This window comes from Oncorhynchus mykiss, chromosome 1 (genome assembly GCF_013265735.2).
Source record: "Oncorhynchus mykiss isolate Arlee chromosome 1, USDA_OmykA_1.1, whole genome shotgun sequence".
Taxonomy (NCBI): Eukaryota; Metazoa; Chordata; class Actinopteri; order Salmoniformes; family Salmonidae; genus Oncorhynchus; species Oncorhynchus mykiss.
Window position 1 is genome coordinate 47,541,187 of NC_048565.1, and position 21,444 is coordinate 47,562,630.

Below are 21,444 nucleotides of genomic sequence, written 5' to 3' on the forward strand. Positions count from 1 at the left end.
TTATAAAGCACAAAGCCATAACAAGAGAGAGACAACAGTCTTTGTGCTCTGCTTTATTCCAGTTGCACTTCATGAATGACAGACCAGTAGCCACGTATATCACAATCTAGATACCGGTCTGTGAAAGTTTTTTCCGCAACGACACAAATTTGTTGTATAAAATAGTCTATGGGTCAGAGTTTAGCTGGTTAAATATTTAAGCGTGAGGGCTCCGGCTTCTGATTCCATCGTGTTCCAGGAGTTTCAGAACGCGGTGTCCTGTCATTGTCACGAAATGAGGGGGCACGAATCAACATAGTTCTGTGTCCATCACTATTTCACCTTGTTTAAAATCCAGAACATTAATTTTCCTTCTCAAGGACGTTTCTTACATTACATGGAGTTTTCTGGCAAGTCTATCACTGTCGCCCTCACCTTGACTCCAGCCACACAGAGTTCTGTGAGAGAAGAGGCGGAGCCGGGGCGGGTGCTAGGACTGAGCAATGACTGAGATTGGTCCACCATCAACTTCCTGTAAAAGTGTTGGCTTTGCAGAGATGTGTATATGAGAGAGCAAGCCACAGCGACCACAATGAATAGCACAGCACAGGCAGCCATCACCACTGTGTTCCACGTTTCCCTGCTCTCCACGGGGTGAGCCAGTCCCTTTGTGGTGACATTGACACAGTCCCTGTTGTGTCCGAGTTGCATGCTCATGACTTCCACACAAACACGGTACTGGGTGAAGGGGTTCAGGTGGGTGAGACGGTACTCCTTCACATCGGATGGTACTCTCGCAGTGTGTGCCATGGAGGGGTGCTTAGCATTTGCCACTGTGAACCACTTTATATTGGATACAAGACCACCGTGAGTATTATCCCAAGACACTGAAACAGAGTTGGGCTGCACTGATCTAACGTATATATGTAAAGCGTTAACAGAAGGATGTGGAAAGTATCTGTCAACCACCACCAACACAGACTTAAGGTCTGCGCCAACAAGATTGTGAGCGACACAGGTGTACAGTCCTGCCTCACGCTTTGTAATGTCATAGATTTCAAAGGTCCCCTCTGGATGCATGTAGTGCTTATCAGACACACTGTTGGGCAGGACTCTGTCCCCAGAGGGGGTGACCCAGTAGATCTCTGGCTCCGGCTCTCCAAATGCCCGGCAGTGCAGCGTCACCAAGCTCCCTCTCCCGACCGTGACTCGATCTGGAAGGCTCCCAGGCGAGATGAGTGGGAGGCAGATCTCGGTCATCTCCCGGAAGTGAACCTGACGGACGTGCTGGCCCTGGTACTCAGGCGGCTCCACACAGAGCAGGGAATTGGGCTCCATGAAGCGTACTCCGGTCCGATTCATGTTGATCCAGCGGATGACGCAGTCACAGCGGATGGGGTTGCTGTGCATGCTGACCTCGCGCAGGTTGGGCAGGGAGTCCACAGTGCCGCGGTGCAGAGCGCTGAGGGCGTTGCTGTTCAGCATCAGCGTCTCAAGTCTCGGCAGCTTGTGAAAGGCATTGGGATGGATGTAGGACAGCTTTGGGTTGTTGGTGGCCTCTATCTTGGTCAGCTCTGGGAGGTTGTTCAGGGCGAAACTGTCAATGGACACCAGTGCAGGCATGCTGTTGATGCCCAGCTCTTTGAGATGGAACATGTCCACAAAATCCCCTCTCTGAATCCGCTCAATGGGGTTTTTGTTGAGATCCAGAAACTTCAGGCTCTTGGCTTTCTTCAGAGCAGCCCGGGGAACTCTGACAAACAGGTTGTCGAAAAACGAGATGCTCTCCAGATTGTCGAGGCCGACCAGAGTGTCATCTGGGATTTCGGACATATTCATCCTGGCCAGAACCAAGCTGCGTAGGTTGACCAGGGGCTTAAAGTTCATGTCTGACAATTGGACGATGGGGTTCTCCCCAATCATCAGGATCTCCAGGCGGGGTAGCGGCTGGAACCACTCCCTGCTGATACCCCTTAGACGGTTGGAGTTGAGATGGAGCCGCAGGAGCCTCCCCAGCCCCTGGAAGGCCCCAGGACTGATGGAGGAGATCAGGTTGTGGTTGATGTAGAACTCCTGGAGGTTGGGCAGGGACGGGAGACAGCTATCTGATAAGGCCGGAACCCAGTTCTCTTCCATGTGCAGTGACAGCAGATGGGGAAGAGGACCCAGACGGACATCGCTCACAGAGGATATGTTATTCTGGGATAAGTCTATATCTGTGACATTAGCCAGGTAATCCAAAGATTTCTCGATGCTGATGATATTGTTGGTCTGTAACAATAGCACCTGTGTGTCTGAGGGCAGTTTCTCTGGCATGGTCAATAGGCCTAAATCATTACAGTCCACCGTGGGAGCCTCTGTATAAATAGAGCTGGGAGAGAACCAGGGTCGTATCTCACACCGGCACAATGCAGGGCAATGAGCAGTGCCCCCCTCTGAGGCCAGAACAAAGGCAGTCAGAGCTAGCTCCGCTAACAAACAAGCCACAAACACAGTCTCCTTCATCTTGGCCCACTATTCCCTTCAGATAGTAATTGGTCCTTATGGAGTCTGATGTTAGCACTGTTAACTTCACAAATAAAGGCTCATTTGTTACCGTGGCCAGACAGAGCAGATTTCTGCTGTCACCTGGTCCCCAAAGCTTTGGCCCTGTTGTAGTCGTTTCGTCCTTGGCAGAGAGGAGAGAAGCAACCTTTCAATGTACCCTGCTCTAGTTTGTCAGGCAAGCTGGATGTGTGAAGGTCAATGTATCCTTCAGATGGCCGGACGGTGAAGCGAAGGAAGGGTTGAGGAGGAATGCTCTGGCTTGGGCTGGATCACTCTGTCTTCCATCATTGTTATCCTCAATCACTGTCGCTCATCGTGTCAATTTCCATCTGGGGAGAAAATGGACAGAAAAAAATCAGCTCAGTACAACAAGGCATTATTGAGAGACTGAGGCATGTATTGACATTCAGGAATATTGACACATTCAGTGCTCATTTTATTTTATTGCTGTCACTTTGCCATCAAAATTAGAAGTTATGGTTGACTTGACACTGGAGTCACTCAATATCACTGAAGGGCAAGAGATCTGCTGGAAGATCAGAATTTTTAAACAGCGATTCATATCTTGCTCACAGCAGTAAAACAACCCCCCCCCCCCCCCCAGTTTTACCATACTCCCCAATTAGCTGAATTTCTCTCTGCCATGAATATATTAACTATTCACATGCACACATCAACTCTCTCTCTCTCTCTCTCTCTCTCTGTTACACACAACCACCCATGGAGAAGGTGGTAGCTGCAGCTCAATATGGCGGCCGGAGTACAGCATGGTTGTGTGGAAAGGAAAGTAGTGGGTGTGTGGAAAGGAAAGTAGTGGGTGGGTGGAAAGGAAAGTAGTGGGTGTGTGGAAAGGAAAGTAGTGGGTGGGTGGAAAGGAAAGTAGTGGGGGGGTGTGGAAAGGAAAGTAGTGGGGGGGGGGAGTAGTGGGGGGGTGTGGAAAGGAAAGTAGTGGGGGGGAGGAGTAGTGGGGTGTGTGGAAAGGAAAGTAGTGGGGGGGGCAGAAAGTAGTGGGGGGGGGGGGGGGGGGGGGTGGAAAGGAAAGTAGTGGGGGGTGTGTGGAAAGGAAAGTAGTGGGTGTGTGGGAAGGAAAGTAGTGGGTGTGTGGGAAGGAAAGTAGTGGGGGGGGGAAGTAGTGGGGGGTGTGGAAAGGAAAGTAGTGGGGGGTGTGGAAAGGAAAGTAGTGGGGGGGGGGCAGAAAGTAGTGGGGGGGGTGTGGAAAGGAAAGTAGTGGGGGGTGTGTGGAAAGGAAAGTAGTGGGTGTGTGGGAAGGAAAGTAGTGGGTGTGTGGGAAGGAAAGTATTGGGTGTGTGGAAAGGAAAGTATTGGGTGTGTGGAAAGGAAAGTAGTGGGTGTGTGGAAAGGAAAGTAGTGGGGGGGGAAGTAGTGGGGGGTGTGGAAAGGGAAGTAGTGGGGGGGGGGGTGGAAAGGAAAGTAGTGGGGGGGGGGAAGTAGTGGGTGGTGTGGAAAGGAAAGTAGTGGGGGGTTAGAAAGTAGTGGGGGGGGGCAGAAAGTAGTGGGGGGGGGTGTGGAAAGGAAAGTAGTAGGGGGGTGTGGAAAGGAAAGTAGTAGGGGGTGTGTGGAAAGGAAAGTAGTGGGGGGTGTGTGGAAAGGAAAGTAGTGGGTGTGTGGGAAGGAAAGTAGTGGGTGTGTGGGAAGGAAAGTAGTGGGGGGGGGGAAGTAGTGGGGGGTGTGGAAAGGAAAGTAGTGGGGGGGGGGAAGTAGTGGGGGGTGTGGGAAGGAAAGTAGTGGGTGTGTGGGAAGGAAAGTAGTGGGTGTGTGGAAAGGAAAGTAGTGGGTGTGTGGAAAGGAAAGTAGTGGGGGGGGGGGGGGAAGTAGTGGGGGGTGTGGGAAGGAAAGTAGTGGGTGTGTGGGAAGGAAAGTAGTGGGTGTGTGGAAAGGAAAGTAGTGGGTGTGTGGAAAGGAAAGTAGTGGGGGGGGGGGGAAGTAGTGGGGGGTGTGGAAAGGAAAGTAGTGGGGGGGGAAGTAGTGGGGGGTGTGGAAAGGAAAGTAGTGGGGGGGGGCAGAAAGTAGTGGGGGGGGTGGAAAGGAAAGTAGTAGGGGGTGTGTGGAAAGGAAAGTAGTGGGCGGTGTGTGGAAAGGAAAGTAGTGGGTGTGTGGGAAGGAAAGTAGTGGGTGTGTGGGAAGGAAAGTAGTGGGTGTGTGGAAAGGAAAGTAGTGGGTGTGTGGAAAGGAAAGTAGTGGGGGGAGAAGTAGTGGGGGGTGTGGAAAGGAAAGTAGTGGGGGGAAAGGAAAGTAGTGGGGGGGGGCGAAAGTAGTGGGGGGGGCAGAAAGTAGTGGGGGGGGGCAGAAAGTAGTGGGGGGGCAGAAAGTAGTGGGGGGGGGGGGTGGAAAGGAAAGTAGTGGGGGGTGTGTGGAAAGGAAAGTAGTGGGTGTGTGGAAAGGAAAGTAGTGGGTGTGTGGGAAGGAAAGTAGTGGGTGTGTGGGAAGGAAAGTAGTGGGTGTGTGGGAAGGAAAGTAGTGGGGGGGGGAAGTAGTGGGGGGGGGTGGAAAGGAAAGTAGTGGGGGGGAAGTAGTGGGGGGTGTGGAAAGGAAAGTAGTGGGGGGGGCAGAAAGTAGTGGATGGGTGTGGAAAGGAAAGTAGTGGGGGGGGGCAGAAAGTAGTGGGGGGGGGGTGTGGAAAGGAAAGTAGTGGGGGGTGTGTGGAAAGGAAAGTAGTAGTGGGTGTGTGGAAAGGAAAGTAGCGGGTGTGTGGAAAGGAAAGTAGTGGGTGGGTGGAAAGGAAAGTAGTGGGTGTGTGGAAAGGAAAGTAGTGGGTGTGTGGAAAGGAAAGTAGTGGGGGGGTGCGGAAAGGAAAGTAGTGGATGTGTGGAAAGGAAAGTAGTGGATGTGTGGAAAGGAAAGTAGTGGATGTGTGGAAAGGAAAGTAGTGGATGTGTGGAAAGGAAAGTAGTGGATGTGTGGAAAGGAAAGTAGTGGGTGTGTGGAAAGGAAAGTAGTGGATGTGTGGAAAGGAAAGTAGTGGGTGTGTGGAAAGGAAAGTAGTGGATGTGTGGAAAGGAAAGTAGTGGATGTGTGGAAAGGAAAGTAGTGGATGTGTGGAAAGGAAAGTAGTGGATGTGTGGAAAGGAAAGTAGTGGATGTGTGGAAAGGAAAGTAGTGGATGTGTGGAAAGGAAAGTAGTGGGTGTGTGGAAAGGAAAGTAGTGGATGTGTGGAAAGGAAAGTAGTGGGTGTGTGGAAAGGAAAGTAGTGGATGTGTGGAAAGGAAAGTAGTGGGTGTGTGGAAAGGAAAGTAGTGGATGTGTGGAAAGGAAAGTAGTGGATGTGTGGAAAGGAAAGTAGTGGGTGTGTGGAAAGGAAAGTAGTGGGTGTGTGGAAAGGAAAGTAGTGGGTGTGTGGAAAGGAAAGTAGTGGGTGTGTGGAAAGGAAAGTAGTGGGTGTGTGGAAAGGAAAGTAGTGGATGTGTGGAAAGGAAAGTAGTGGATGTGTGGAAAGGAAAGTAGTGGATGTGTGGAAAGGAAAGTAGTGGGTGTGTGGAAAGGAAAGTAGTGGATGTGTGGAAAGGAAAGTAGTGGATGTGTGGAAAGGAAAGTAGTGGATGTGTGGAAAGGAAAGTAGTGGATGTGTGGAAAGGAAAGTAGTGGATGTGTGGAAAGGAAAGTAGTGGATGTGTGGAAAGGAAAGTAGTGGATGTGTGGAAAGGAAAGTAGTGGGTGTGTGGAAAGGAAAGTAGTGGGTGTGTGGAAAGGAAAGTAGTGGATGTGTGGAAAGGAAAGTAGTGGATGTGTGGAAAGGAAAGTAGTGGGTGTGTGGAAAGGAAAGTAGTGGATGTGTGGAAAGGAAAGTAGTGGATGTGTGGAAAGGAAAGTAGTGGGTGTGTGGAAAGGAAAGTAGTGGATGTGTGGAAAGGAAAGTAGTGGATGTGTGGAAAGGAAAGTAGTGGGTGTGTGGAAAGGAAAGTAGTGGGTGTGTGGAAAGGAAAGTAGTGGGTGTGTGGAAAGGAAAGTAGTGGATGTGTGGAAAGGAAAGTAGTGGATGTGTGGAAAGGAAAGTAGTGGATGTGTGGAAAGGAAAGTAGTGGGTGTGTGGAAAGGAAAGTAGTGGGTGTGTGGAAAGGAAAGTAGTGGATGTGTGGAAAGGAAAGTAGTGGATGTGTGGAAAGGAAAGTAGTGGATGTGTGGAAAGGAAAGTAGTGGATGTGTGGAAAGGAAAGTAGTGGATGTGTGGAAAGGAAAGTAGTGGATGTGTGGAAAGGAAAGTAGTGGATGTGTGGAAAGGAAAGTAGTGGATGTGTGGAAAGGTTAGACTGTTTTGATTGAGGAGTGTTTTTTTCTTCTTCTGTTTCTTACCACACAACTACCGAAGGGGCATTGTCTCCCGTTGTTGTTGCCATTCATGCCCTCCCCATTGAGTAGACTGTATGTGCATATATCCAGGTGACATCTAGATGGTTTTCAATATTAGTTATTTCTTGTGTAGGCTGCTATTCTACTTGAAATCAAATCATGGGAGGGGGAAAAAATGCCACGTTAGTTACCGCCGGAGACACGATCGTGTCAGGTCTCCGGTTGGTAGGCATGTTCATACGACACCGGTGTACTGGTCGTGCAGCCCAATCAGCCATGCAAAACGGTCTTGAGAAGTAACAAATCTGCTCAATTAGCTGACCTCAAGGCATTTCAGATTCTGCCAAAATAGCTCCGAAGCTTGCCACAGGTCTTGTTCTGTGACTCTTCTTCCCTATTGCATATTTATGATGAGTTGAATCAAATTGTTCCCACAGGTGTCCATGCCGGGTTTTGCTTGTGTCGACTGCACATATTGATGTTTTGATTCATTTAGGACCTTGAGGGCAGAAGCCAAAACCTTGAGGGCAGAAGCCAAAGGCTCTGTGGGCCATGGTAGAGGAAGCTGTCTATAAGGCTATACGAGCAAGGCTGCTGAGGAAGACGCACTATGACCGAGCGTGCCTATATTAGCTTGTTTATGGCAGTCAGTCAACACACGCAGGTGGAACCAAGTGGTGGAAGAATTTTTAGTGTGCCTAATGGTCTCCTGCTCAGCCATCTGTGTAGAACCTGTGTACAGATTTTGTCCAAGCTGCTCCATGTCTGATATTACACAACATGTTGAATATTCACACACATTTGGCGTTTTATTTCAAAGCTTTTTATGTTAAGTGTTGAAAGAAATACTAAGAGACAGTGAGCGAGTTAAGTGTGGTAGTGCTAGCTTCCGCGATGCTCACGAGCATTTCCCGGTTAGTTATTTCATCTGGAATCCATAGCGGTGAAACTGACACGTCCGTTTTGTGGTATTGCAACAACAAAGACGTTACTCCAAACAAAGAACACTGTTTTTTTCCCCCCCTCTGACATCATTGCACGCGCAATAGAACAGCAGAGTCATTTCCTCAAAAACAAAACAAATGCGCCTGGGGCTGTTTTACATACCTTCCACTCTTAATTAGATCAAATGGAGGCTTGAGTGGTGTGATATGCTCTTCCGTCATGACGTAGCTGACACTGCTTGCTTGTGTTTTCACATTGGCGATAACACCATGCACTTGTATAACGTATTGTCCAGTTATTCATCGTATTCAGCTCCCTTAGTGATTTCACTTATGCCGCAGAGTAGTTTCAAGATGCAACAGCAGAACACTTATTTAATGTACCTCTTCTCGCTCTCGCTCGCTCTCTCTCTCTCTCTGAGATGACATTGCCTCTCTGAATTGCTGCGATTACATTGTCCCAGAATCGGCTTCAGCAGATCAAACAGAGTAAAGAAATACCCGTTTTTTTCTTTAACAGTGCATGGAAGTAGGAGTTGTGGCCATGAGGTTGAGGTAACGGGAAACAATTGACGTCTGTGGAGCCATTTGTGGTGCGGGAACAGAGGGACAAGTCCACTCAGTCAGCCGCATGCCCGTTAGTAGAGTGCATTGCATTACCAAGTACCAAATGCTGCAGTTGGGCACAGTGCAAAGGCAGCATTCTTTAAATAAACCTCAACTCTACCAAAATACAGCACACTTACAAAAATCCCTTCAAAGACTACAAAAATGGAATTGTGTTTGTTACTTATAAAAGGGAGAAGAATATGTTCTAATAATAAATGCCATTTATCAGACACTTTTATCCATCCATTTTACATATGGGTGGTTACTGGGAATCGAACCTGGCGTTACAAGCACAATGCTCTAACAATTGGGCTGCAATTTACGACAACAATGTGTGAAGTTGCTGGCATGCTAACAAAGAATAGCTGGGAAAGTGTTATAGCTATATAAAAGCTATCTACCTCACAATTAAATGATTGTACTATATTTAACCCTGCGAGGTTGCATGCCACAGCATTTTTAAGTGCTGAATATTGACATTCTCCAAATGGATTATGGGTGTATGGCAGAAAGGAAGGGGGGTTGAGATGCACCTAAAATATTGATGTGCCTTTTCATACAGTGAAACAGGCTCTGTACTGTGAGGCCACAGTGCAGTGAATTCCTTCCATCCACCTCCTTATGTGGTAAACATCTCATAAAGTGGTCCCATTCCACCATGTTTTATTCACAATCCATTCAGGCTAGCAGTGATGAGGAGCAGATTGCAGTGACAGGGGTTATGATAAACAGTATGGTAAGGGGATCTGGTCATGTGAACATTTAAGTGTAAGGATTTTCCCATAATATCTTTGTCTTATTATCTAGCCCCCCTGAGAACAGATTAATCACATTATAAGACCAAAAGACAGAGTCACCAAACTGGCCAAAATGTGACTGCAACTCCCCTCCTCTTAATATACTACCAATTAGCTACAGTGCCTTCAGAAAGTATTCATACCCCTCGACTTATTCCACATTTTGTTGTGTTACAGCCTGGATTCATAATGAATTTAATGCACACAATACCCCATAATGACAAAGTGAAAATGTGTTTTTAGAAACATTTGCACATTTACGGAACAGAAATATCTGTATTCACGCCCGAGTCAATACGAGTGAGGATGAGCTTTGGAGGTGAATACAGCGGCGAGTCTTTCTGGCCTTTGCACACCTGGATTGTACAATATTGCACTTCTTTTCTTTAACGTATTCCAGATCTGTCAAGTTGGTTGTTGATCATTGATCAGCCATCTTTCAGTTTTACGTCAGTGATTTATTGAAAACGGGATGCATGTTTTGGAATATTTGTATTCCGTACGGGCTTCCTTCTTTTCACACTGTCATTAAAGTGCATTTGGAAAGTTTTCAGACGCCTTGACTTTTCCCACATTTTGTTACGTTAGCCTTCTTCTAAAACAATCAAATCTGCATGCAATACCCCATAATGACAAAATGAAACAGGTTTATCATTTTTTGCAAAGATATTAAAAATAAGAAACAGAAATACCTTAAACATAAGTATTCAGACCCTTTGCTATGAGATTCTAAATTGAGCTCAGATGCATCCTGTTTCCATTGGTCCTCCTTGATGTTTCTATAACTTGATTGGAGTCCACCTGTGGTAAATTCAATTGTTTGGACATGATTTAGAAAGGCACACCTGTCTATATAAGGTTCCACAGTTGACAGTGCATGTCAGAGCAATAACCTAGCCACAATGTCGAAGGAATTGTCGGTAGAGCTCTGAAACAGGAATGTTTCGAGGCACATATCTGGGGAAGGGTACGAACAGCCAAACTGAACAATCGGGGGAGAAAGGCATTGGTCAGGGAGGTGACCAAGATCCCGATCGTCACTCTGACACAGCTCCAGAGTTCCTCTGTGGAGATGGGAGACCCTTCCAGAAGGACAACCATCTCTGCAGCACTCCGCCAATCAGGCCTTTATGGAAGAGTGGCCAGACGGAAATCTCTCAGTAAAAGGCACGACAGCCCACTTGGAGTTTGCCGAATGGCACCTAAAGGACTGACCATGAGAAACAAGATTCTCTGGTCTGATGAAACCAAGATGGAACACTTTTTAGCCTGAATGCCAAGCGTCACGTCTGGAGGAAACCTGGCATCATCCCTACGGTGAAGCATGGTGGTGGCAGCATCATGCTGTGGAGATGTTCTTCAGCGGCAGGGACTGGGAGACTAGTCAGGATCGACGGAAAGATAAACAGAGCAAAGTACAAAGAAATATTTGATGAAAACCTGCTCCATAGCGCTCAGGATCTCAGACTGTGGCGCAGGTTCACCTTCCAACCCTAAGCACACAGCCAAGACAACGCAGGAGTGGCTTCGGGTCATGTCCTTCAGTGGCCCAGCCAGAGCCCGGACTTGATCTCGATCGAATATCTCTGGAGAGACCTGAAAATAGCTGTGCAGCGACTCTTCCCATCCAGTCTGACATAGCTTGAGAGGATCTGCATAGAAGAATGGGATAAACTCCCCAAATACAGGTGTGCCAAGCTTGTAGCGTCATACCCAAGAAGACTTGAGGCTGTAAAGGTGCTTCAACAAAGTACTGAGTAAAGGGTGTGAATACTTATTTAAATGTGATAATTATTTAACTTTTTTACATTTGCTAAAAAACAGTTTTTGCTTTGTCATTATGGGGAATTGAGTGTCAATTGTGTGTAGATTTTTTAAAGAAAAAAAATGATTTAATACATTTTTGAATAAGGCTATAACGTAACAAAATGTGGGGAAAGGGGGGTCTCAATGCGAATGCACTGTATGTTAGTATTGTGGAGTAACTACAATGTTGTTGATCCATCCTCAGTTTTCTCCAGTCATTAAAGATTGGCCTCATGGTGAAATCCCTGAGCGGTTTCTTTCCACTCCGGCAACTGCGTTAGGAGGGACGCCTGTATGTTTGTGATGACTGGATGTTTTGATACAGCATTCAAAGTGTAATTAATAACTTCACCATGCTCAAAGGGAAATTCAATACACCCATATATATATTATTATTCTTCTTTTTTTTTTTTTTATCTACCAATAGGTGCCCTTCTTTGCAAAGCATTGGAAACATTGGAAAACATCCCTGATCGGAGCGGCAGGTAGCCTAGTGGTTAGAGCGTTGGACTTGTAACCGAAAGGTTGCAATTTCGAATCCCCGAGCTGACAAGGTACAAATCTGTCGTTCTGCCCCTGAACAGGCAGTTAACCCACTGTTCCTTGGCCGTCATTGAAAATAAGAATTTGTTCTTAACTGACTTGCCTAGTTAAATAAAGGTGAAAAGAAACAAGATCTTTGATGTTTGAAATTCACTCCTGGACTGAGGGTATCTTACAGTTAATTGTATGTGTGGGGTGCAGAGATGAGGCAGTCATTGAAAAACCATGTTAAACAATATACAGTGCCTTGCGAAAGTATTCGGCCCCCTTGAACTTTGAGCATTTCAGGCTTCAAACATAAAGATATAAAACTCTATTTTTTTGTGAAGAATCAACAACAAGTGGGACACAATCATGAAGTGGAATGACATTTATTGGATATTTCTAACTTTTTTAACAAATCAAAAACTGAAAAATTGGGCGTGCAAAATTATTCAGCCCCCTTAAGTTAATACTTTGTAGTGCCACCTTTTGCTGCGATTACAGCTGTAAGTTGCTTGGGGTATGTCTCTATCAGTTTTGCACATCGAGAGACTGACATTTTTCCCATTCCTCCTTGCAAAACAGCTCGAGCTCAGTGAGGTTGGATGGAGAGCATTTGTGAACTGGCAGTTTTCAGTTCTTTCCACAGATTCTCTATTGGATTCAGGTCTGGACTTTGACTTGGCCATTCTAACATCTGGATATGTTTATTTTTGAACCATTCCATTGTAGATTTTGCTTTATGTTTTGGATCATTGTCTTGTTGGAAGACAAATCTCCGTCCCAGTCTCAGGTCTTTTGCAGACTCCATCAGGTTTTCTTCCAGAATGTTCCTGTATTTGGCTCCATCCATCTTCTCATCAATTTTAACCATCTTCCCTGTCCCTGCTGAAGAAAGCAGGCCCAAACCATGATGCTGCCACCACCATGTTTGACAGTGGGGATGGTGTGTTCAGGGGGATGAGCTGTGTTGCTTTTACGCCAAACATAACGTCTTGCATTGTTGCCAAAAAGTTCAATTTTGGTTTCATCTGACCAGAGCACCTTCTTCCACATGTTTGGTGTGTCTCCCAGGTGGCTTGTGGCAAACTTTAAGCGACACTTTTTATGGATATCTTTAAGAAATGGCTTTCTTCTTGCCACTCTTCCATAAAGGCCAGATTTGTGCAATATATGACTGATTGTTGTCCTATGGACAGAGTCTCCCACCTCAGCTGTAGATCTCTGCAGTTCATCCAGAGTGATCATGGGCCTCTTGGCTGCATCTCTGATCAGTCTTCTCCTTGAATGAGCTGAAAGTTTAGAGGGACGGCCAGGTCTTGGTAGATTTTCAGTGGTCTGATACTCCTTCCATTTCAATATTATCGCTTGCACAGTGCTCCTTGGGATGTTTAAAGCTTGGGAAATATTTTTGTATCCAAATCCGGCTTTAAACTTCTTCACAACAGTATCTCGGACCTGCCTGGTGTGTTCCTTGTTCTTCATGATGCTCTCTGCGCTTTTAACGGACCTCTGAGACTATCACAGTGCAGGTGCATTTATACCGAGACTTGATTACACAAAGGTGGATTGTATTTATCATCATTAGTCATTTAGGTCAACATTGGATCATTCAGAGATCCTCACTGAACTTCTGGAGAGAGTTTGCTGCACTGAAAGTAAAGGGGCTGAATAATTTTGCACGCCCAATTTTTCAGTTCTTGATTTGTTAAAAAAGTTTGAAATATCCAATAAATGTCGTTCCACTTCATGATTGTGTCCCACTTGTTGTTGATTCTTCACAAAAAAATACAGTTTTATATCTTTATGTTTGAAGCCTGAAATGTGGCAAAAGGTCGCAAAGTTCAAGGGGGCCGAATACTTTCGCAAGGCACTGTAATTGCACACAGAGTGAGTCCATGCAACTTATTATGTGACTTGTTAAGCACATTTTTACTCCTGAACATATTTAGGCTTTTCATAACAAAGCGGTTGATACGTACTAATTCAAGACATTTCAGCTTTTCATTTTGTAAAACTGTCTAAAAACCAATTCCAGTTTGACATTATGGGGTATTGCGTGTACTGTAGGCTAGTGACATTTTTTAATTCAGTCTGTAACACAACAAAATGTTGGAAAGTCAAGGAGTGTGAATACTTTCTGAAGACACTGTATATCCCAGCTGGGAGCCTGTTTGTGGTCTTTCCATCGACAGACCATGCCCTCTGTTGTTCTGTGTTACACAGTCGACCATGCGCTCGGTCATACCCTTCCCACCCCTCTGCACCCAAGGGAATTATTGATCCCTCTCCATCTCTCAGCACCTCTCTGTTGTGTAGGATGTTAGAGTCTTAACTACATCAAGAGGCCACAGCCTGGCCGTGTGCATGCTGCTGATGCCTCGGGGTGGGCGGGGGAGGTGGGGTGAGGGAAATGGAGTGAGCTAAGTGCCCCTCTTTGTCTATGGCCCCCACCCCCATGTCTTTTCATTGATTAACCATTAAATCTGTCCCAGCTAAAACTGTGTTCCTTCAACGTGACCTGCTCCCCTGTGTTTCCATACAGTACTGCCTGCTACAATATCACAGCCTGCTATGTATCCTAAGTCAACAGCAACAACAACATGTTTTGCCTGCGCAGCCCGCCATGAAAACCTGCATTAGCTATGCTAGAAATGTGCCTGTCATTAGCATTAGCAGTATGACTACATTTATTAGGCCAGCCTATTGTGTGGTACCCATGCATAATGTAATCTGGAGAGGAGAGCTTCCCTCTCACATCTGCTCAACGCCGCCTGCAAATAATCAGCAAGTCAACAATTCATTAGGGATCGGTGTTCAGCTGTCAGCTCCCCACGGTGTCCTACCAGCCCTTTCCTCCTACCCACCCACCCCATCTCCTATGGTCTACTGCCACACACAAGCAACATGCGTGCGCACACCAGACACACACACAAGTAAGGTGCACATGTACACATGAACTGCCTGTTATTTGTATGTATAAACCTTAATCAATACGTTTTGTTTGGTGCAATGGACTAGCCACATGTACATTTTTCACTTTGGATTAAGCTATCAATATGACCGATCATTGCATTAATACCTAATGCAATATATTAACTGGAAATGCTTGGGGTGTTAGATGTCGCCATTCCCTTTCCACGGGCCCAGGTAGGACTTGCTCTGCTGCGCTGACTGAAAAATGCATGGCGCTTCAGAATCCGAGTCGTACCTGCTGGGAATGAGTTTTCCCAGTGTATCAAATCAATCTTTGTTTAGCCCATGAATCCATGTGCTACGGTATATTGATATTCCCAGAGTGGGGATTTTGTAGGATAGGTAGGTCGTGTGGCGCGGTTTCCATTTGGCTATTTTCTTTATTAATAAGCAAGGAGGTTTTCATAAATGAATTGATTGTTTTCACGCTTGGCTCTGACAAGGCATGGTACAGATGTCGGATCTTAACTTGATCAATCTTTTGTTGTGGAAAATGTTCGAGCGCATCAGGAAATTCAAATGAGCCTCATGAAATCCACAGTTCTCTTTCTATCCATGTGGGGGCAGTCTAGTCATTCGGAACCTGTGGAGCCATATTTGTTCATATTCTGTAGTCTATCCATTGTCACAACAATGAAGTGTGAAAATCGAGTTCAATCGGGGCCTGGGGCGCACATACACTGAGTATACAAAATATTAGGAACACCTTGCTAATATTGAGTTGCATCCTTTTTGCTCTCAGAACAGCCTCAATTCGTCGGGGCATTGGACTCTACAAGGTGTCGAAAGCGTTCCACAGGGGTGCTGGCCCATGTTGACTCCAATGCTTCCCACAGTTGTGTCAAGTTGGCTGGTTGTCCTTTGGGTGGTGGACCATTCTTGATACACACGGAAACTGTTGAGCGTGAGAAACCCAGCAGCGTTGCAGTTCTTGACACACTCAATCCATTGCACCTGGCACCTACTACCATACCCCGTTCAAAGGCACGTAAATATTTTGCCTTGCTCATTCACCCTCTGAATTGCACACATTCGCAATCCAAGTCTCAATTGTCTCAAGGCTTAAAAATAATTTTCTTTTTACTTGTCTCCTCTCCTTCATCTACACTGATTTGAAGTGACATCAATAAGGGGTCATAGCTTTCACCTGGTCAGTCCATGTCATGGAAAGAGCAGGTGTTCCTAAAGTTTTGTACGCTCAGTATATAGGCCCACACCGTTCTGGCTCAAATAACTCATTCCCCTCCGATTGACTAAATGTAGTTACACATTTCAAATATGGACAGTCCAGGGATATTTTACCCCCGATCTTGATAAGAAATGACCATACCAGACACTTTCATTTTAGTCCGTGGCTGAGGATCCAACTTTTTCAGGATCTTCGTCTTCTGGACAAAAAGATCCAGAGCATCCAGAAGCCTCTGCGCATGTGTACACGTCGAGAACAGGCTACTCAGACAAATGGTGCTCGTTTTAATACATTTAGGTCAAAGCTGAATCAATGTCTGCAAGATCACATAATGATAGTATTCTACAATACAGAACCAAATATAATAGTATATTGTTACCGTAAGACAAAGACACCACCGCATTCAATCGTGAATGTTCATTCTTTAAGTTTTACTGGTGAAACTTCCATACATTATCTGCATACAGTGCACATTTTCACATAAGTATTCAGACCCTTTGCTATGAGACTCGAAATTGAGCTCAGGTGCATCCTGTTTCTATTGATCATCCTTGAGATGTTTCTACAACTTGATTGGAGTCCGCTTGTGGTAAATTCAATTGATTGGACATCATTTGGAAAGGCACTCACCTGTCTATATAAGGTCCCACAGTTGACAGTGCATGTCAGAGCAATAACCACGTCATGAGGTCGAAGGAATTGTTAGTAGAGCTTCGAGAGGATTGTGTCATGGTACAGATCTGGGGAAGGGTACCAAAAAATGTCTGCAGCATTGAAGATCCCAAAGAAGACAGTGGACTCCATCATTCATAAATGGAAGAAGTTTGGAACCACCAAGACTCTTCCTAGAACTGGCGTCTGGAGGAAACCTGGCACCATCCCATCGGTGAAGCATGGTGGTGGCAGCATCATGCTGTCGGGATGTTTTTCAGCGGCAGGGACTGGGAGACTAGTCAGGATCGATGGAAAGATGAACGGAGCAAAGTAAAGAGAGATCTTGATGAAAACCTGCTCCAGAGCGCTTCGGACCTCAGACTGGGGGCGAAAGTTCACCTTCCAAACAGGACAACGGCCCTAACCACACTACCAAGACAAAGCAGGAGTGGCTTCGGGACAAGTCTCTGAATGTCCTTGACTGGCCCAGTCAGAGACTGTAATTGAACCCGATCGAACATCTTTGGAGAGACCTGAAAATAGCTGTGCAGTGACGCTCCCCATCGAACCTGAGAGAGCTTGAGAAGATCTGCCCAAATACATGTGTGCCAAGCTTGTAGCATCATATCCAAGAATAATCAAGGCTGTAATCGCTGCCAAAGGTGCTTCAACAAAGTTGACAGAGTAAAGGGTCTGAAATCTTATGTAAATGTGATATTTCAGTCATTTCTTTCTTAAAACCTGTTTTTGCTTTGTCATTAATAGGGTATTGTGTGTAGATTGAGGACATTTTTGAATAAGGCTGTAACGTAACAAAACGTGGAAAAAATCAAGGGGTCTGAATACTTTCCGAAGGCACTGTTGTAACCATTTGATTTCAATCAGTTTGACGGGGACATGCATGTAGATCTTGAGTTATCGTGTTGTGAATGATGTAGCCTACAGTAAGATATGGTGATAAACATATATATGATAGCATAGCCTACCTGTGTATTTAGCTTAGTGACACGCGCTGTTGAGTTTTGGCCACGAGAGAGAGAGAAATGCTGTGTTTTTTGTGTGTCTTACAGTAACATTATACTGTGCTATTATACCGTATTTGGTTCTGTTATGTAGAATACTGTGATCGTTATGTGACTGTGATCTTGCGGACATTGATGCAGCTGTGATGTAAATAATTGAACAAATTAAACAAGCACTATTCATCTGAGTAACCTGTTCTCTACATGTAAAGTAGAGAATGTACACATCCGCAGAAGCTTCAGGAATAAATGGCGTGGCTGTGGATCGGACTTTTCCGCGATCTTTAGTCCCGAAAAAGTTGGATACGCAGCCACGCCGTTTATTTTACTTATTATTATGATTATTATTTATTTTAAAGACAGTTGTATTTAATGGATAACATAAATAAGGATCAGTTTGTAGAGCATAGTGCTTGCAACGCCAGGGATTTGGGTTCGATTCCCAAGGGGGACCAGTAAGGGAAAATGTAAATAATTTAAGTCGCTTTGGATAAGAGTATCTGCTAAATGACACAAAAAAAAGTTAAATATCAGTAGGCTACACAGTTTCCATGTATATAAAGTATCAAAACGATTGCCTAGCACTGAGAGCGAACTCATGATGCTCGGAGCCAAAGCATGCTGCAAAGACCACTCCTCTACGGGGAATACTTGATGATAGAAGGTTGGTTCGTGACGGCCTCACCAAATCGTAGCCTAGGTACATTGTACAGCCTTCAAACACTGCTACCAGCTGCCCCCTGGCGGCAAATTCTAAATATTCAATATTAATTCAAATCCTCCTGCAACGAAATGGGTCAAATTAAGACCTGACATCTGTAGGCTACACAGGAGTTTGAGGTTTGCATGTGGATCTCAAGTCAAGATTCCAGTAACAAATTGAAACTGCTTGTCATAAATAATTCACGTCTCATAGTAATGCCATCTCACATCGTTTCAATTAGCCTGCATTTTATGTTTGCGATAAACTCAATACACAGTAGTGTCTATTGAGAGATGCAAACATTACCGCCATTATTCTGCCATGGAATGGTGTTGCGTGTGAGGTTACAGTATCTTGTAGCAACCTATTCATCCTATTCGTTCACTTGTTTCTGTGCAGCCTGACACTCGGATAGTGTTTTGCTTTAGTGCGGTCTGTTAAGACTGACATCAGAGATTCACCGTGTACACTTTCACTTTTTTTCTCACACGTGTAAAGCGCTAGTCTTGCGTTCTCTTGTGGATTCATCTCCCCCACCGGTCTACATAGAGACCCTTGGGAAAGCAGGATGGCCATAGAGGACTACTGTATGACGACTGCTTCTTTAAACATATGCAGAGCCAGGATATTCAGCGTGATATTGGTGCATTTTTTTTGGCATTTTTATGCATGATTAGGCTAATTCTGACCCCATTTAGTAGCTAATGTTGTGACAGTGCTGAATGAGGTCTGCTGCTCCCTAAAGATGCCTCAGTATGATGATGTTTAATTATGAACAAGCCCTAAATACAGCCAGAGTGATGGGAGACGGAGAGGGAACGAGGGAGAGGGGGGAAAGAGAGTGGGTGAGAGATGGAGATGGAGGGGGGAGCGTGTGCCGTTCTGGTAAATTAGGCAGGCAGTGGTGGGAATGTCTTTTCCGATGGTTTGAGGATTACTCCCAGCACTCCAGCGCTCGCCTCATATTAACCTACCTCACCTGGATTCCTTAAAGACGCTAACAAATCTTAAATAAATCCGCGTAGAAATCCTATATCTTCCTCCTCTTGGCACACACAGCCAAATAGTGTTTAACTTTAGACACATCCAGTATTTATGTGTTATGATGTGCTTTCACTGAAAACAGAGGGGGTTCTATTTTACCTCAGGCTTATTACTGGTTTACCTCGTTATATTCTGGTCTTTTCTACTGACGGCAGATTCCCTGTCTTGTCTTCCTATCTGTTCAAGCCCTGACGGACACACAGAGGCGAGTATACTTCAGGGCTGTTCTTTTTCTCAAATGTACCTGTAGAGCGATGCTGCCGAGAGAACACCACGTCCATTCTGCTCCAGCCTGAAACCCACATCTGTCTCATTTGCTTTCAAAATACACCAGAAAATCTAAATGTCACCAGAAGGGAAAGCCCGGCGCAAATAACAGGTAGTTCCCTCTCTAAAACCTCTGTGGCGCCTACATATTCATCCAACCCGTGCATAAAGTATCAACAACAAAAGCCCGTGTTGGACTGAGCAGCTTTCTCTTTCCTCAACCCTCCCCCTCAGCCAAGCCTCCCACATAACTATAGGCTGTGCCCTCTGCCTTCTCTGCTGCAAACTCCCTCCACACTCAAGGACTACCGCAGTGCCACACTGAAAACCAGACCTCTGTCGTCGTCGTCGTCCCCCCCCACCCCCCAACCAACCACATATGACTCATACACATAGGCGAGAGAGATTAGTAACTTACCCGCGGGAGTGAGCCCCCTCACATACTGTATTGAGCAGCAGCAGGTATTCACCTCATGGCTGGGACCCATGTTTTAGAGCAGCAGTCCAGCGTGACACCGTGAGACTCAGATCACAGACGGTTTTTCATGTGTATTTCCAAGTCCAATAGTCTTCTTCTCCTTTCGTTGTGAGAGAGGCAGAGGGAAAGAGAGAGAAACAGGAGAGGGAGGGAGAGATGGGTAGCTCCAGCTCTGATGCTGTTCCACTGTGTGTGTGTGTGAGAGAGAGAGAGAGAGAGAGAGAGAGGCTCTGTTAAGTTAAAGATGCTGGGTACAGAGCAGAGCGACGGGGCGGGCGCTGTTCCCTGTCTATCCCTCCGTTTCTCCATTGCGGTTAGAGAGCAGATCACTCAGCTGATCAACCATCACTCTGCCCTGCTGCTGCCAGCTCCACTGTCATTAATAACAGAAACGTTTTGGAACCAACAGCTCACTGAAGACGGGACATTCGGGTATTCGTGCGGCTAAGTCTGTTTCTGCGATCATGTGGACTCTTAAAAATGTGATAACTTTGTTGCTCCTTGCTGAAAACACCTGAAAAAAGGTGTTGTGGCAAACAAGTCTTTAGTTGCCATGGCAACACCACCCTCCCTGCAGCAGAATGGAAAGAACAGGCTTGGAACCTCTAACCATGGCACTTTGACTGGTAAAAAGATTCCTAAAACCTCCTAAGAGATTTTTCGGAACGCCTAAGTTCAATCAGTGTAAACTTAAACGACTAAAACCAGATATAAGGTACACTACATGACCAAAAGTATGTGGACTGCTCGTCGAACATCTTATTCCAAACTCATGGGCATTAATATGGAGTTGGTCCCCCCTTTGCTTCTATAACAGCCTCCACTCTTCTGGGAAGGTTTTTCATTAGATGTTGGAACATTGCTGCGGGGACTTGCTTCCATTCTTTCACAAGAGCATTAGTGAGGTCGGGCACTGATGTTGGGCGATTAGGTCTGACTCACAGTTGCCGTTACAATTGACCTCAAAGGTGTTCGATGGGGTTGAGGTCAGGGCTCTGTTCAGGCCAGTCAAGTTCTTCCACACCGATCTCAACAAACCATTTATGTATGGACCTCACCTTATCCAAACTGTTGCCAGAAAGTTGCAAGCACAGAATCGTCTAGAATATTGTTGTATGCTGTAGCGTAAAGATTTGCCTTCACTGAATTTAGGGGCCTAGACCGAACCATGAAAAACAGCCCCAGAACATTATTCCTCCTCCACCAAACTTTTCAGTTGGCACTATGCATTCGGGCACGTAGCGTTCTCCTGGCATCCGCCCAAACCAGATTAGTCCATCGGACTGACAGATGGTGAAGCGTGATTCATCTCTCCAGTGAACGTGTTTCCACTGCTCCAGAGTCCAATGGCAACGAGCTTTACACCACTCCAGCCGACGCTTGGCATTGTGCATGGTGATCTTAGGGTTGTGTGCAGAAATTGGCTTCAGCATGTAGAAAAATCTCTACACCGCCAAGATGGGGGCCTCTAAAATAATCTAAAAAATTCAGTCATGCCGACCTCGCCAATTGCCAAGCCCCATGCCACGGCCACCACCTAAGCTCCTTTTCGATCCAGAGAAAACCCTGGAAACAATGGCTGCCTGGTATTGTGACGC

General features: G+C 45.8%; 2 protein-coding genes across 4 annotated transcripts in view; one reads left to right on the forward strand and one right to left on the reverse strand.

Moving 5' to 3' along the window:
* LOC110524112 (mitochondrial inner membrane protease subunit 2) overlaps positions 1–21,444 on the forward strand; it is a 148,511-nt gene that overhangs the window by 110,535 nt on the left and 16,532 nt on the right. The gene's annotated exons all lie outside the window — the stretch shown is intronic.
* Positions 38–20,037, reverse strand: LOC110524104 (leucine-rich repeat neuronal protein 3-like). Of its 2 annotated transcripts, none has more exons than XM_036978980.1 (2): positions 19,787–20,037; positions 38–2,855 (listed from the first exon to the last, which is right to left on the reverse strand). In XM_036978980.1, exon 2 carries the CDS (start codon positions 2,482–2,484, stop codon positions 373–375), a length of 2,112 nt encoding a protein of 703 aa, XP_036834875.1. In that variant the 5' UTR covers positions 2,485–2,855; positions 19,787–20,037; the 3' UTR covers positions 38–372. The 2 variants fall into 2 exon arrangements, with proteins under 2 accessions (XP_036834875.1, XP_036834881.1); XM_036978986.1 differs by lacking the exon at positions 19,787–20,037 and adding an exon at positions 7,940–8,396.